At 49.2% G+C, this 14494-nt stretch overlaps 2 protein-coding genes across 2 annotated transcripts in view; one reads left to right on the top strand and one right to left on the bottom strand.

Moving 5' to 3' along the window:
• Positions 1 to 14494, top strand: part of RhoBTB (Rho-related BTB domain containing) — a 344465-nt gene that overhangs the window by 58887 nt on the left and 271084 nt on the right. The gene's annotated exons all lie outside the window — the stretch shown is intronic.
• LOC119175596 (uncharacterized) overlaps positions 1649 to 14494 on the bottom strand; it is a 49367-nt gene continuing 36521 nt past the window's right edge. Inside the window, exon 2 of the mRNA XM_075881932.1 lies at positions 1649 to 3348. Coding sequence (XP_075738047.1) covers positions 1816 to 2508 — 693 coding nt within the window. The 5' untranslated portion in view covers positions 2509 to 3348 and the 3' untranslated portion in view covers positions 1649 to 1815. The remainder of the gene's footprint in view (positions 3349 to 14494) is intronic.

Raw genomic sequence — 14494 nt, 5'->3', positions numbered from 1 at the left:
GCTTTTGTAAACTTATGGTGAATCTCGCCGGTAGATCCGGAGCGGCCGCCGAAATACTGGAGTGAGCACTCGGATTGCCTCAAGCCAGATCTTCGAGTGAACGCGTGGATGCCCCGCCTGAGGTCGCACCGGAAGTTGTTTACACACGTCACTAAACCAGTCCTGAAAACTTCCTCGACATAGCCGATTATCTTCGGTCGAGACTTCGGCCATGTACACGGCGGGAAAGCACGGGCAACTCGTCCTCGCTGCTGCCAACGTTTCTAGAAACATTTCTAGAACTAGTTCTAGAAACGTTGGCTGCTGCTACTAGTGCTCTCGCTGTCGCTCAAAGCGAGAAGCAAACCAGCAGCACCACGTCCAGCAGCATCAAACAATGCCATTTTAGAAATGTTAACCCGTGCAGAGGGCACTGCCTCGAAAAAGAAAAAAAAACGCTCAAGGCAGCTGCAGGCAACAGCGCTGCCCGACTGTGCCGGAAATGACGCCAAGGCATTCTCGGAGTTCCGGCGAAATCCGTCTCTGCAAGACAGAGCACGCGGAACGCTCTGCCACGGTGTGAGTTGCTCCGAATCTGCCAGTGGAACACGCGAACTTGCTCCGAATCTACCAGCGGAATGCAGATTCTCGGCCGCGGAGCAAGACAACTTGCTCCCGCTCGACGAGTGGAATTCGCCATTAAACTGCGCTTGGGACAAAACACCAGGGTAAAAGCAGACACACAACTAACGCAGACTTTGTTGCCTCGTCCCAATACAAAATATGTCTTGCCAACTAGCCCTCATCCCCCCAACACACGCTCCTCGAATGTGTTAGCTTTGTCTGCCTTCAAACATTCAGCGGAACTATAGAAGGCTAATAAACTCAAACTAAAATATTGAAAAAGAGCTCCGTACCTGGCTACCTCAATGGGAAGCGCTTGTGCAGAGCCCCCTCTGCTAACTTCATTGCCAAGAAAAGTTAATAATAAAATAAAAATTTCTGGAAAGTCGGGAAGCGTTACACAACATCTACAGTCGATCGGCCCCCGGGCCTGACAAGGTGACCAACCGCCTGTTGCTAAATTTAGACGACCAAAAGACATTAACCACATGTGCGAAACCGGCCAGGTACCTGAACAATGGCGCACGGCCACGCTAATCCTTCTCTGAAAGCCAGGTAAACCACTCAGCTTCGACAAAAGCACAGCTGATACGGCCAAGTTTGTCAAGTCCACCACATCTTCTACACTTATGGTGCCCTTTTCCTCGTGTTGAAGGACGTTTTTTCGTGTGAAGCTCTGGAGGAGATCTTTGACCGTCCTTTCACGAGGCGTCAACAGATGTTTCTCCGAATAAGAGTTCCTGCCTTACCACAGCTTGCTGCTTTCGAACTGCTTCTCTCTGCCGCGCTTTATGTACCTCATCCTTGAATGTATGATCCAGATAGCCCTCTAGCGTATCCGACAGATTTGTATCCTGTAAGCCAGCAATTAGGCTATTGCGCACCATTTCATCTTTCAGTGCACCGTATCTGAAGTTAGCTACCAATCTGTACAAATCCACGTCGCAACTTGTGCTGCTTCACATGCCATCAAGGTTCCCTTCGGGGAGATGGTCCATAGATATTTTTTTTTCTATAAGACACTTTAGGCAGTAACTGAACAACATGAGGGGTGGAAAGAGAATTTTATTCTATAGAATAGTGCGCTTAAGCCAACAAGAACCTCTTCTAGCCGGATGGAGAGTGGAAAAGCAATTTTTGCTTTCTCTGTTTTCGTTATGCAAATGGAGCTCTTGTAACCAGAAGTATCACTCTCGTCGCGGCTTCAGCCTCCTACTTTCTCTTCAGCCTCCTTGCGGGCAGCCTCGTGTGCCTCGTTGTCGATCCGCTGCTCGAAGCCTTCCTTGCCTTGGCACGCCTTCCTCCGCGGCCCGAGGAGGCGTGGCTGTGCGCTTGGCGACGCTTCCCGTGCCGATTCGAGCTTGTGGCCGAGGATGAAGAGACAGACCGGGCGCGGCGGCGGCTCTCTCGGCGCCTCTTCTTTTTCTCGTGGCTTCTCGCGGACTGCGTCGCCAAGCTCTCGCGGCTACGGTGTTCATGCGCGCGTCCGCCATGGCGACTGCGGGACGAGCTCCGTGATCGGCCGCGGCTCACCTTTCTGCTTGCCCTGCGGCGTTTCGGAGCCTCGCTAGCCGCATCGCTGGCGCTCCTACGAGGGGGGCTCATCGAGCCCTTCTTGCGGCCCGTTCTCGGGGCTCTGGTCGCAGCCTTGCTGGTCGACGGGTTTTCGGTGGCGGGCTCCGCGGCACCTTCTTTCTTCCGCGATTTGCGAGCCGCCGTGGTGGTCGCAACCGGCTTCGGCGCTAGCGGCTCTGTAGCCACGGCCTTGCGTGGTCGACCGCGTGGCCGCTTGGCAGCCGGGGCCTCGCTGGTAGGGCCATTGTCCGCAGCATCAGCAGTCTGGCGTTTTGCTTGCCGGCCGGCCTTCGAAGGATTCTCGTCGACCTCCGCCTGCTTCTTTGGCATGGCTGCGTCGCTCCGGGTTTCGTCCCACCGTCACCCGTAGACCCCGTGCAGCCCGCTGTCGTCTTCAGCGTTGCCGCTGGCCGGTGAGGGCGGCCCCCAGGAGACGGCTTCGGTGAACGCATGCGAGATCCCGGCCAGTGCAGCCAGCGGGGCCGGGCAGCAGCTCCCACCGACCGAGACCGCGTTCGGTTCACGTGCACCGCGTGCGCCCACTTCTTCTTCCTCGTCTCGCAGAGATCTTGAGGGCAGTTTAATCCACGGCAAAATTTGCAGTATGAATTCCCTTCGAGGAGACGGCCCATAATCGTTTCCTTCTTTTACCTCTATTCTGGCGTTTAGCAATAATTGTTTAGTGGAAGTTGAGTGCTTGTGTCGCTTCTCTCGTGTTCTTGTTAAAAGGTATTGGTTATGCGCTTCCTACCAAGATGGATTCATAACAACTTGCCCGATTCTACTGTTTATTGATTCTTCGCTTCTGGCTTTACCGTTCTGTCTTAATTCCTGCTTGGTGGTTGTATAGGGGAACTTAAAGAGAACATCACTTGGTAGAGGTAGTGCCCAGGAAATATCTACAACATATACCCACTATCTGACCGCCAGCAGACCCCCACTGCAATGGCTGGAGCGTTGTGGTGGACGTCTTCAACCGACCACCACTTTTGAACTTATTGTACGCACAATGTCCTGCATAGCACATGCAATCACAGGCGTCTCAAGTGAACATGAGGCTTCCCCGAGCAGACCGGATGCGCGCGCAGCTTGTTCCAGATCACATAACAAAGCAGCACGGCTCCTATGACGCATTCTTCTGTTAAAGAAATTTCGTGTGGGCACACAACTCTGCAAGAAAGAAAACGCCTAGGTGATATTAAACGGAGAAACATAAAATAAATATGGATTGTTTTCTGTGCAGGTAAGTCAAAAAATATGCCATATCCACGAAGTGAATGATGATGAGTGGGCGAAGCTCCGGAGGTAAACCTGGTAAACCATGAATCCTCTGTACATTTTGCCCACTCGATTTTATTACATCGCTCCCCCTAGCGTACGTCGCCGCACTAAATCGAACGGTTGCCTTCAACCAATGACACGCGCCATATGTGACATCATTCCTATTTTATAAGATCTCGCGTCTTTCATCAACTACAAGTACCGCTTTCTAGTTTATAACATCTTGCATCTTTTCATCATCAGCTACAAGTACCACCATCTAGTAAACACTACAAGAACTAAACGAGAGGTGGCTGCATACAGGAGACGGTACCGCCATCTAGCGAACACTGCAAGAACTAAACTAGAGGTGGCTACATACAGGGGACGGTACCGCCATCTAGTGAACACTGCAAGAACTAAACTAGAGGTGGCTACATACAGGGGCCGCACAGCCCACGCCCTAAGGAGCTTCGCCCCTAAAAAGCGTCAATTCTCAAGCATGATCAGATGACAAAGCGGGAAAGAAAGGGGGCGTGGCGAGTCCCCCCCCCCCCCTTTTTTTTTGAACCGGGCCCTCCGCACTGTTAACCCGGGCCATGTTAATAATGTGTCACAAGGCGCACAAATGATGCACTCGACCAGCTGTGGTTGATTCGTGAACTGCTTAGACGCACCAATCATATTTCGGAAGTGCGCCTTGTGGACTTATCTCACGTACGAACTAAATCGCTGAAAGAATGAGCTATAGCGTATGAATGAACCAGCGTGCTAGCATACGTGATTACTTTGCGAGAGCTATACTCGCGGTTATAAACTTTCGCACGAAATAGTAACTAAACTGTCACGCGAAACGACACGTCTGTGTGAGGTTTCTAAACGATGCACGCACCCAGTACTCGGCATGGACGCTTTGCATAGCTGCCCTCGCGTCGCTAGTCTCCCGGCTGATTGGTCAAGGTAAAAGAGCCACGGAGAGCAATTTGCTCTGAACTGTACAAGCACGCAACAAAAACCAACGGAGAGTCTTGATGTTTTGTTTATTCGAAACAGCAACGCGAAATCTTTGAAGTTTCGCAATCACAATTTCGAGCGCCTTTCCGCGTACATTATAAGCGCACAAACCAGTCGGTGCATAACGACAACAAGAACAGGTAAGCATGTACTGTTGACAAAAAAACAAAACAAAAACAGGCCCCGCAGAAGCGGTAATGAAACCTGAGTGAGGGTTCGTGACGTCCTGCACAATTAAGTGTGACGTGTCTACGGCGTTAGAGCAGGCATTGAATTCAGCAAACATCGCACCATACTCATAGTGAGACACACGCAAGTTACTTCGCAATATGGATTTGAAAACGTCGGCCTGGAGTTCTTATTTCCGATTCTACGTAACCATGTCTTTCGTCGCAACTCGTTGCACTTGATAGGCGGTATTATATAAAGCTTTCGGTCGTCACTTCACTTGTTCTGGCAGCAAAAGTCACAACAACCACTCAAGGCAACGAACAGCGACGTCATTTTTTGATGAAAAGTATTTCACAGCACAGCGCGCGTGGAAGGAAGAGTTCGTATCCGTCAAGACAGATGCGCTGTGCCCCGAGGAGTCTGCGCCTCCAGAGCAAAGATGGGGTAGTCGCAAGCGACTGTTAACAAACGAACACTAGGAGCAGTCAGTCCCACGTGACGGCGTCTGGCCAATACCGACGCGGCGCCGGCCTCGGAGGAGGGGGAAAGAGAGGAGGTGCGTGAATAACCATATACGTCGCGAATTTGCGAAGTTTTAAGGGCTGTACCTTCGCACTTTCGCCCCCCCCCCCCTCCTGAAGCGGAAAGTAGGCAAATCTTTTCGCAATCTTCACAGTATTAGCTTTTGTAAACTTATGGTGAATCTCGCCGGTAGATCCGGAGCGGCCGCCGAAATCCTGGAGTGAGCACTCGGATTGCCTCAAGCCAGATCTTCGAGTGAACGCGTGGATGCCCTGCCTGAGGTCGCACCGGAAGTTGTTTACACACGTCACTAAACCAGTCCTGAAAACTTCCTCGACATAGCCGATTATCTTCGGTCGAGACTTCGGCCATGCACACGGCGGGAAAGCACGGGCAACTCGTCCTCGCTGCTGCCAACGTTTCTAGAAACATTTCTAGAACTAGTTCTAGAAACGTTGGCTGCTGCTACTAGTGCTCTCGCTGTCGCTCAAAGCGAGAAGCAAACCAGCAGCACCACGTCCAGCAGCATCAAACAATGACATTTTAGAAATGTTAACCCGTGCAGAGGGCACTGCCTCGAAAAAGAAAAAACAACGCTCAATGCAGCTTCAGGCAACAGCGCTGCCCGACTGTGCCGGAAATGACGCCAAGGCATTCTCGGAGTTCCTGCGAAATCCGTCTCTGCAAGACAGAGCACGCGGAACGCTCCGTCACGATGTGAGTTGCTCCGAATCTGCCAGTGGAACACGCGAACTTGCTCCGAATCTACCAGCGGAATGCAGGTTCTCGGCCACGGAGCAACACAACTTGCTCCAGCTCGACGAGTGAAGTTCGCCATTAAACTGCGCTTGGAACGAAACACAAGAGTAGAAGCAGACACAGAACGAACGCAGATTCTGTTGCCTCGTCCCAATACAAAATATGTCTTACCGACTAGCCCTCATCCCCCCAACACACGCTCCTCGAATGTGTTAGCTTTGTCTGCTTTCAAACATTCAGTGGAACTATAGAAGGCTAATAAACTCAAACTAAAATAGAGAAAAAGAGCTCCCTACCTGGCTACCTTAATGAGAGCGTTTGTACAGAACCACCTCTGGTAACTTCATTGCCAAAAAAAGGTAATAATAAAATAAAAAATTCTAGAAAGTCGGGAAGCATTACGCAACATCTACAGTCGATCGGCCCTCGGTCCTGACAAGGTAACCAACCGCTTGTTGCTAAATTTAGACGACCGAAAGACATTAACCACATGTGCGAAACCGGCCAGGTACCTGAACAATGGCGCACGGCCACGCTAATCCTTCTCTCAAAGCCAGGTAAACCACTCACCTTATATATATATATATATATATATATATATATATATATATATATATATATATATATATATATATATATATATATATATATATATATATATATATATATATATATATATATATATATATATATATATATATATATATATATATGAAAAAAGCTGAACTTGCCACTATAAATCGTGTATCGCGTTGTTATATAGAAGATCACGAACTCTTACCATTCATCATGGCCGGGTTCCGTCCACGCTTATCAACACAAGACTCCATGCTATTACTAAAGAAACAGATGTTCGACTCCAAAAGAAGAAATATCCGTGGCATCCTCGCCCTAGACCTCACTAAAGCTTTCGACAACGTCTCCCACCGCTTTATACTGGAATAGATTGCCAGCCTCGGTCTCGGTAAAATATTCCAGGCATACGTTCGTTCTTTCTATATACAAGACCGTTGGTGCCACCTTTGGCATGCTACAAACGAGGCTGTACCCGTAACGGGGCCGACTCAGCCGTTTCAACTCGGACATAAATTCGTAATGCCCAGACTGCGCAGAAGTGTACTGTTCACTCGAACACATGCTCTGGCAATGTCCCGCGTTTCCCCAGGGACCTCTCGCCAGTGAGTCCGACAGGGAAGAGGCACTCAGGAGCCCCAATCTGCGAAACCAACTAAAGGCAGTCCAGAGGGCCCAAAAACTTGCGGAACATCACCACGTTCCCGCCCCGGCTTGGGCGTCGCCTACAGTAGCGGCTGCTACGATGTCCCTCGTGGACACCCTGGTGGATTAAACTCCTCAGAACCCTTTAATAAAGTTCTTGACTGACTGGCTGGGGTTCTACATGCCAAAACCATTATAATGATTATGAGCAGTGCCGTATTAACGATCCGTGATCGATTATTCGAAGATTTTAATTGATTAAGTTGATTAAACGATAGGTGGACATGGACGACGGTTAATCGTTTTGCGGGACACTTTTCTTCGATTAATCAGTCATTGATATTCCTGTTGCGTTCTTGGTGGCACCTCTCGGGTGACCTCTCGCGCTTATGTACTGCGCTTTCCGGAAAGACCCCGCCCCCCCTCAAGACTCCGAGTGACTAGTGCGTGTCACGAGCCTGGAGCGCAACCGTTATTGCCAGCGGACGAATGAACAAACACATTTGGGCTGTTTGCTATCTCATAGGCGCTGTTTTAGTAAGTTTCAAGACATGTACGACCAGCGACCGCTGTGTAAGGAACGGAAAGTGACGACAGTTTAAACTCCGTCAATGACACTCATGTAGATGATGAAATCTTGATTGGCAATTTCTTATAAGTAGCCACTTTTGCTGTGAAAGAACACGGAAGACGACTCGTATTAGGCAACTATATATTGTCCTGAACGGCGTCTACTAATATAACTTGTTTATCAGCAAAGTTTTCGAGATCAAGTTGCTTTTCTAACTTCAAGTGGGCTTTCGGTGCGATGGGCGCAGCACTGGAGGCATAAGAAGCAGCGCCGCAGAAAGTGATGGGTGCCGCCAGTGACGCTGCACCTCGAAGGGGAGGGGATGAGACCGATCCACTGAAATATTAGATGGCGGTCACTCGGCGCTTTCCGCTCAGAGCACTCAACTAAGGGCCGCAGCACTCACGCCAGCATGCCCTCTGAATAGTGGACGATGCGTCTCCTGCGATTCGTCGTTTTTGCAGCCGAACGCGTGTCCGGAGGCCCTCGAGCCGACAGCCGTGGCGTGAATGATGGAGCTTTATCTGTAGTCGTGAGGCCTTCGTTGTTGCTTACCACGCGAGTATTTTTTCTGCAGTACTGCATCCCCTGTCGGCCCTCTATGTTGCCCAGTTCCTTCGTTAGGATGACTTTGTCGAAACGGGCTTTCCGTATAGCGGCACGCCACGGACACTGCGAGTCTCGCCTCTTAGATCGACATAACCAGGATGGCCACAAAATCAATCATTATTCTGTGGTCTTCGGGCTTTGGACCACCGCGATTGCGTAGCGGCAAGAAAGGGTCGGCTAAAGATAGCGTCCATTTCGTCTGCACATAACGATGTTACTTGGGGGCGTCTTAACCTCGGGGGTGCGGCTTCGTTTCTTTTCCGGAACCCTCACCGCGACAAAGCCACTGCCGCGCTCGCAAGGAAAAGCCCGAGTTGACGCCGTATACGCCGATCGATGTCGTTCAGCATCGTTCCCTTATCGAAGAGAACTTTCAAACAGGTGGTCTGGCGTGTTGGCCTGGCGTCACTGGTCCCGTTATTTAGGGAGGCAATCGCGGGGCTAATTCCAAGGGCCCAAGTACCGGCCCCCCGAACTGCACTACGAAAGGTAGGATAATTTAATTTGGTCCTATTTGGCGCACCAGCGGACGCGTCTGTGGTCCAAAGATCGAGCCAGAGCCGAGAGTTGATAAACAAAACAAAAATGTATTCTCAGGTACGGCAGATCAAACAACACGCGAATATGCACACTCGGCAATAGTCCAATACAACACGTCACCACTCAAACAACGGGCTGCACAATACAACCGGCTACCCTCAAAACAACGGACACAAATAACGACACGCGCTACAGTGCAATCACATGCATTAAACATCGAAGACACTTGTTCGTCAACTTATTCAGTCCAAAGTTCTTGGGAATGCATGATACTCTTCCAGGAATCACTCACTCAGAATCCAGCGCTGTTGTCGTTCCGCTGCCCCCGAAGTTTCTCTTCCAGGAAACCTGCTATTCTTCCAAGGAAATCTGCTGTTCTTTCACGTGCACCATCGCAGTGCACACGGACCTCCCAGCATTTCGTGTGCACCTAAACGCGACCGCCGCCGGGACCGAACCCGTGACCTTCGGGCTAGCAGCTTAAGCACCGAAACCACTGATCCACCGTGGCGGCCTCTGCAGTCTGGTCTTCTCAAACACTTAACAGATTCGAATTTGGGCAATCCGCTTCAGTTCGAAGAATTGCAGCTATACCAGTTCTGTATCGCACAAGCATACTTAACAAGAAAAAAAAAACTTAACTGGAATCCTATAGAACAGTTGCCATGATATTGGCCCGGTCGACAGTATTTGACTAATTCATTCATTCCACTCGTACAACACTATAGCGCGCTCGAAGCGACATCACTTTATCATCATTTCAGCAACGCTCGCATTTTGGCAAATGTATACAGTCGCGCTCGATGGGACTTGCAACCCGCGAGCGCAGGGCCTGACGCGTTCAAAGGTTGCCCGTGGCTTCCACTAGCCCTTATTTCCCTTACTAAACGCTTTTCTCTCGCTTGGGTATGATCCCAAGTGAGAAAATGATATTTTGTCGAAATACAAACCACTTACATGAAGCCATGCGCAATCTTCCAACTCGTGCAGCCATGCGCTCCCGGGTATTGAGCGGTGATCTATAGTGGCTATATATAGATGGTATTTTGCCTACCCGAAGGTTGCGGGATCGAATCCTGGCCGCGGCGGTTGCATTTCGATATAGAGGCAAAATGCTGAAGGCCCGTATAGGTTCCCGTTAAGGAGCACAAGGTGGTCTAAATTTCCGAAGCCCTTCACTATGTACGACGTGTCTCGAGATCATATCGTGGTTCTGCAATGTAAAACACTCAACAACAAAATATTGGACATATCACTCTTCGCTTCCGCTTGTTGTCCGGTTGTGGAATTCTCTCCCGGTTAGTATCGCGTGCCTGCTCAGCTGTCGTGCATTCCGTGATGCCATGGGTCAGTTATCAAGATAACAACTCGCTACCATTTACCGTTATCGTTCCGGATCAGTGACGTAGCCATGACCCTGGGCTTATCCCCTCACTTCCTCCTGAATTTTTTTCACGATAGATACAGAGCACAAAACGGACGCTCGACCAATTTTACCGTCTCGAACCCCTTGTCGGCTCAAAGACGTGTCCCGCCCCGGAAACAAAATTCTGCGTACGCCGCTGTTCAGTTATTTGCATTGCTTGTCTTTTTACCTTTATTGCTACTTTTATCTTGTTTTATTACGCGAGTTGACGTGAAAGTTTATTGTGATTGATTTTCTATTGTATACGCTTTATCTTTACAATTGCGGCATCTTCACTATAGTGCTCTCTGCAATTCTTTCGCAATTCCATGCAATTCTTTCGCACATTGGTTGTCGTGACTGTGTGATACGCATCATGATGACGTCGTATATTGTTTATTAAACGTGTCTTACACACTCACTCTATGTACATATCTTCTTACTTCATGCTTCATCTAGTGACTGTGAGAAATATTTAAATAAATAAATACAACGTAATATTTTCTGAAATGCCTGTTCCTCATTACAATCTCCCGTACAGCACTTTCCAGTGAGTTTCATATGCCTATACTCTTGCTCCTTTTGGTACATATGGAAGAAAAAACGAAGCTATCTGCGTGCCATCTTTCCAAATCTATATGTTGGTGAGCATGATTGAATCCTAATAAGGCCAAGAGCCGATCCCCCTCTGAGATATCGAATGCAATTGTAGGAGAATCGATATATGCGCGAAGGAAGTCGCGCAACAAAGAGAGGGCGCGTATATCGTGTCCGCCTGAACCATTTCGAAAAGGTATAATGTCGCCTCACGCACATTTATCGAGAAGAGCCATTATAGAGGCAGAAGCAGCAACGATACGCCCAATATGTCTCCCAAAATTGTTTCGCCTCACGCAGTTCTTTCGCAAAAGCGCTCCGATAAAGACGCCAGCGAAACCAGTGCAACAGCCTCGATCCCTCTTGTTTCGTTCCTCGCATTGACCAGCGGCTGAGTGCTTTCGCAGGCCATACAGCAGCGCAATTAATGCGTGAGCATCGAAATTTGCGAAACTGCCGGGTGGATATATACCTATACGAAGAGTGCGTCAGTGCCCGGTGGTCGTCATACGCTTTCCCGCGAGAGACTTGACTGTCACGTCACAGAGCACGCGCGGTGCTCAGCGTGCGTCAGTCCCTGCAATATATTCGTCTCCCATATACTTTGTTGCAACTACGCGTCATCTCTCTCTCTCTGTGTGCGTGCGTGCGTGCGTGCGTGCGTGTGTGTGTGTGTGTGTGTGTGTGCGTGTGTGCGTGTGTGTGTGTGTGTGTGTGTGTGTGCGTGTTTTACTACAAAAACAAACCCTTGATATTTGAGGAAGCCGCATCCTACTGCATTTTTTAAATGTGCTGTATGCCTAAAGATATGTGCAAACTAAATATCATGGGGATTTTCGCTTCATCACGGCCACAACATCCTCCGCAATTCAGTAATTGAAACCATCTTGCGACGTTGCTTGATGATGGGGACGTTATTTGTAGTCTTGTAGCTGTATTGTAGTAATTATATTAACCCCCGCCGCGGTGGTCTAGCGGATATGGTACTCGGCGCTGCTGACCCGCAGGTCGCGGGATCGAATCCCGGCTGCGGCGGCTGCATCTTTGATGGAGGTGAAAAATGCTGTAGGCACGTGTGCTCAGATTTAGGTGCACGTCAACAAAACTCCAGGTGGTCGAAATTTCCGGAGCCCTCCGCTACAGCACATGGAAAACAACCATGCTCCATCCCATTATTACTAAAGCTTCAGGCATAATTCATCGTCGTCAGCCACAGCATCAAAATATCGCACTAAGTTTCTTGCAAGTGTGTAGCGGGTACCACACTTTTTCGAAGAATGACGAAGAATGGCACAGTGAATGCCTTCCTATATACTACAGAGAAGTTATGACTTGTGGTGTAGTGGGTACACTTCAAGTGCGTTTATAGCAGTTACCCAAAGAGTGTTGAAAAAGCCTCTGGAAAGGCCGCTCTTCCAGCTATCGCTGTGACATGTGCAGCGCATTGCGCGCTAGCCTGGCGTTTTTAGAGACGATAGTCTTTCTTGGGGACCTTCGACACTAAATATTTGGTCTGTTTATCTGTCTGTACATTTGTCTCTTTGTACGCTCTTAACAGTACCCTAAACGGCACCAATGGCCAAACGATACTCCAAACGGCCGACTCCATCCGCAGCATCCACCAATATTGCTCAAGATTCAGGGTTCATACTTGTGCGATTATCAATTAAAAAGCAATTATTGCGCATATATGAGGCACCATAACAACACGTCAATAATATGTATGTGTGTCTCTTACTAGTAAAGGCATACATAAGTAATTCTAAAGACCGTAGCGCTTATAACGTTGCGCTGACCATGCGACACTTGCACAAAAAGGCAAGTGTTTCCAACGCTTTGCTAAGACGACACGGTGGTGGCATCTACCCGTCGTCTTGCGTTCTACACCTTATCACCTCCGAGACGGGTGCGCGCGCTTTGTTTTCCAAAATAACTGCTAGATAGCGCTCATGTCTCACGTGGGACGTGACTTGATGAGCTCGTTCGCGTCCGCTGCACGCTCGAGGCACTCTAACGCAGCGCCTCCAGAATACCATTCACCGATTTTCTTGCGCAGAACATCAAATAAACGTTTTGTTCACTCTCTCCAGACCTTCGTCTTTCGACGACATTTGCAGTGTAACATGCAGATATGGCGCGGGCCAATTTTTTTCTTCCTTACTTCGCGCGATAGTGGATACGGACACCGGCGGCGGAAAACGACGGTGTCCGTGTTGTTATCTCAAAACAGCTTTCGCTGTAAAAGGTGTGGACAAGAATAAACAATGCGCAGACCCATTGTTGTTTGCGTTTCTACGTTCCTATCCGTGCGCTATTTACGTATACGTGTTTTAAGGCGTAATAATGTACGTTAATAGCGTACTGCAAGGAGAGTTAGCTGTCAGTAGTGAAGGGCCAATTTTGTAGCTATAACGTGTATACGTGGTTCATCAGTGGTATGGTTCTTTTGTTTCTTTTGTCTCTGGTATAGATTCGGTTATAAGGATGTTAATTTCGGTCAGGCTAAGATATATAAGTATTTTCGGTGTAAGCATGCGTTTTTTAAGCTAGGTAATTAGCTATTCAGACTTCGTGGCCACCTTATCTGTCCGTATTAAATGTTCTTGCAGCCAAGCATTGCAGCAAAGTTGTGCCATAATATTGCTAGGCCTAACCGGGGCAACGCGTTATCGAAGTGAATGGTCCGGCTTTGTGCAAATGATTTGCCGCGGTGGTACAGTGGTGCTCGGCGTCTGACCCGATGGTCGCGAGTTCGATCCTCGCCGCGCCGTTGTAATTTTGATGGAGACGAAATGCGAGATCCGTGAACTGTACCATGCTGTAAGGAAGTCCAGGTGGTCGAAATATCTGCAGCCCTCCACTGCCTCATAATCGTATCGTTCTTCTGGCATTTAAAAGTCCCACGTATACGTTACACTTGTGCAGATGCCTGTCTGTGGTAATCGCAGCTGTACTGACCCGCAGGTCGCGGGATCGAATCCCGGCTGCGTTGGCTGCATTTCCGATGGAGGTGGAAATGTTGTAGGCCTGTTGATTTGGACGTTAAGGAACCCCAGGTGGTCAAAATTTCCGGAGCCCTCCACTACGGCGTCTCTCATAATCATATAGTGGTTTTGGCACGTTAAACCCCACAAATCAATCAATCAACCGCACCTGTACTTTGCGGCAGTAATGTTTTCTTGAACATCTTTCAGCCGCGTGGTTATATCGCGTGTACAGAATGCGATAAATTTTTGTGATGGAAAGAAACCAGCTTTTCCCGCGACTAACGCGTGCTGTCTGCTCGACAAGCTGAAGTTTGCGGAGCGACGACAACGCCGCGCCTGGCCCTGGCGGCGAGCTCCTGAAAACTCGAGGAGAGGCGCGGGAGAGGGCGCAGACGAGTAGGTATTATTTGGGCGAGTCGTGTGCTTCGCCGGAACGGCAGCGCGTGCGACACGCTCGGAGCGCATTCTGGAGTCGGTGCGGAGAACTTTGGCGCCGTGCCGTGAGCTTGGCGCGCTAGAGCGAGATATTAAAAGAAACAACACAGAAAATTATGTGGTTTTCATTAACGTCAGCGCAGCACATTGACAGAATACAGCGGCTTCATGTCGGCAGAATGAGACTTACCTCTAGGCATACGTCGTGCATTGTATTGTCACGGTTTG

Source organism: Rhipicephalus microplus, chromosome X (assembly GCF_043290135.1).
Source record: "Rhipicephalus microplus isolate Deutch F79 chromosome X, USDA_Rmic, whole genome shotgun sequence".
NCBI classification, from domain to species: Eukaryota; Metazoa; Arthropoda; class Arachnida; order Ixodida; family Ixodidae; genus Rhipicephalus; species Rhipicephalus microplus.
Note: the sequence above shows the minus strand (reverse complement) of the source record. Positions and strands in the feature narration are given on the sequence as shown.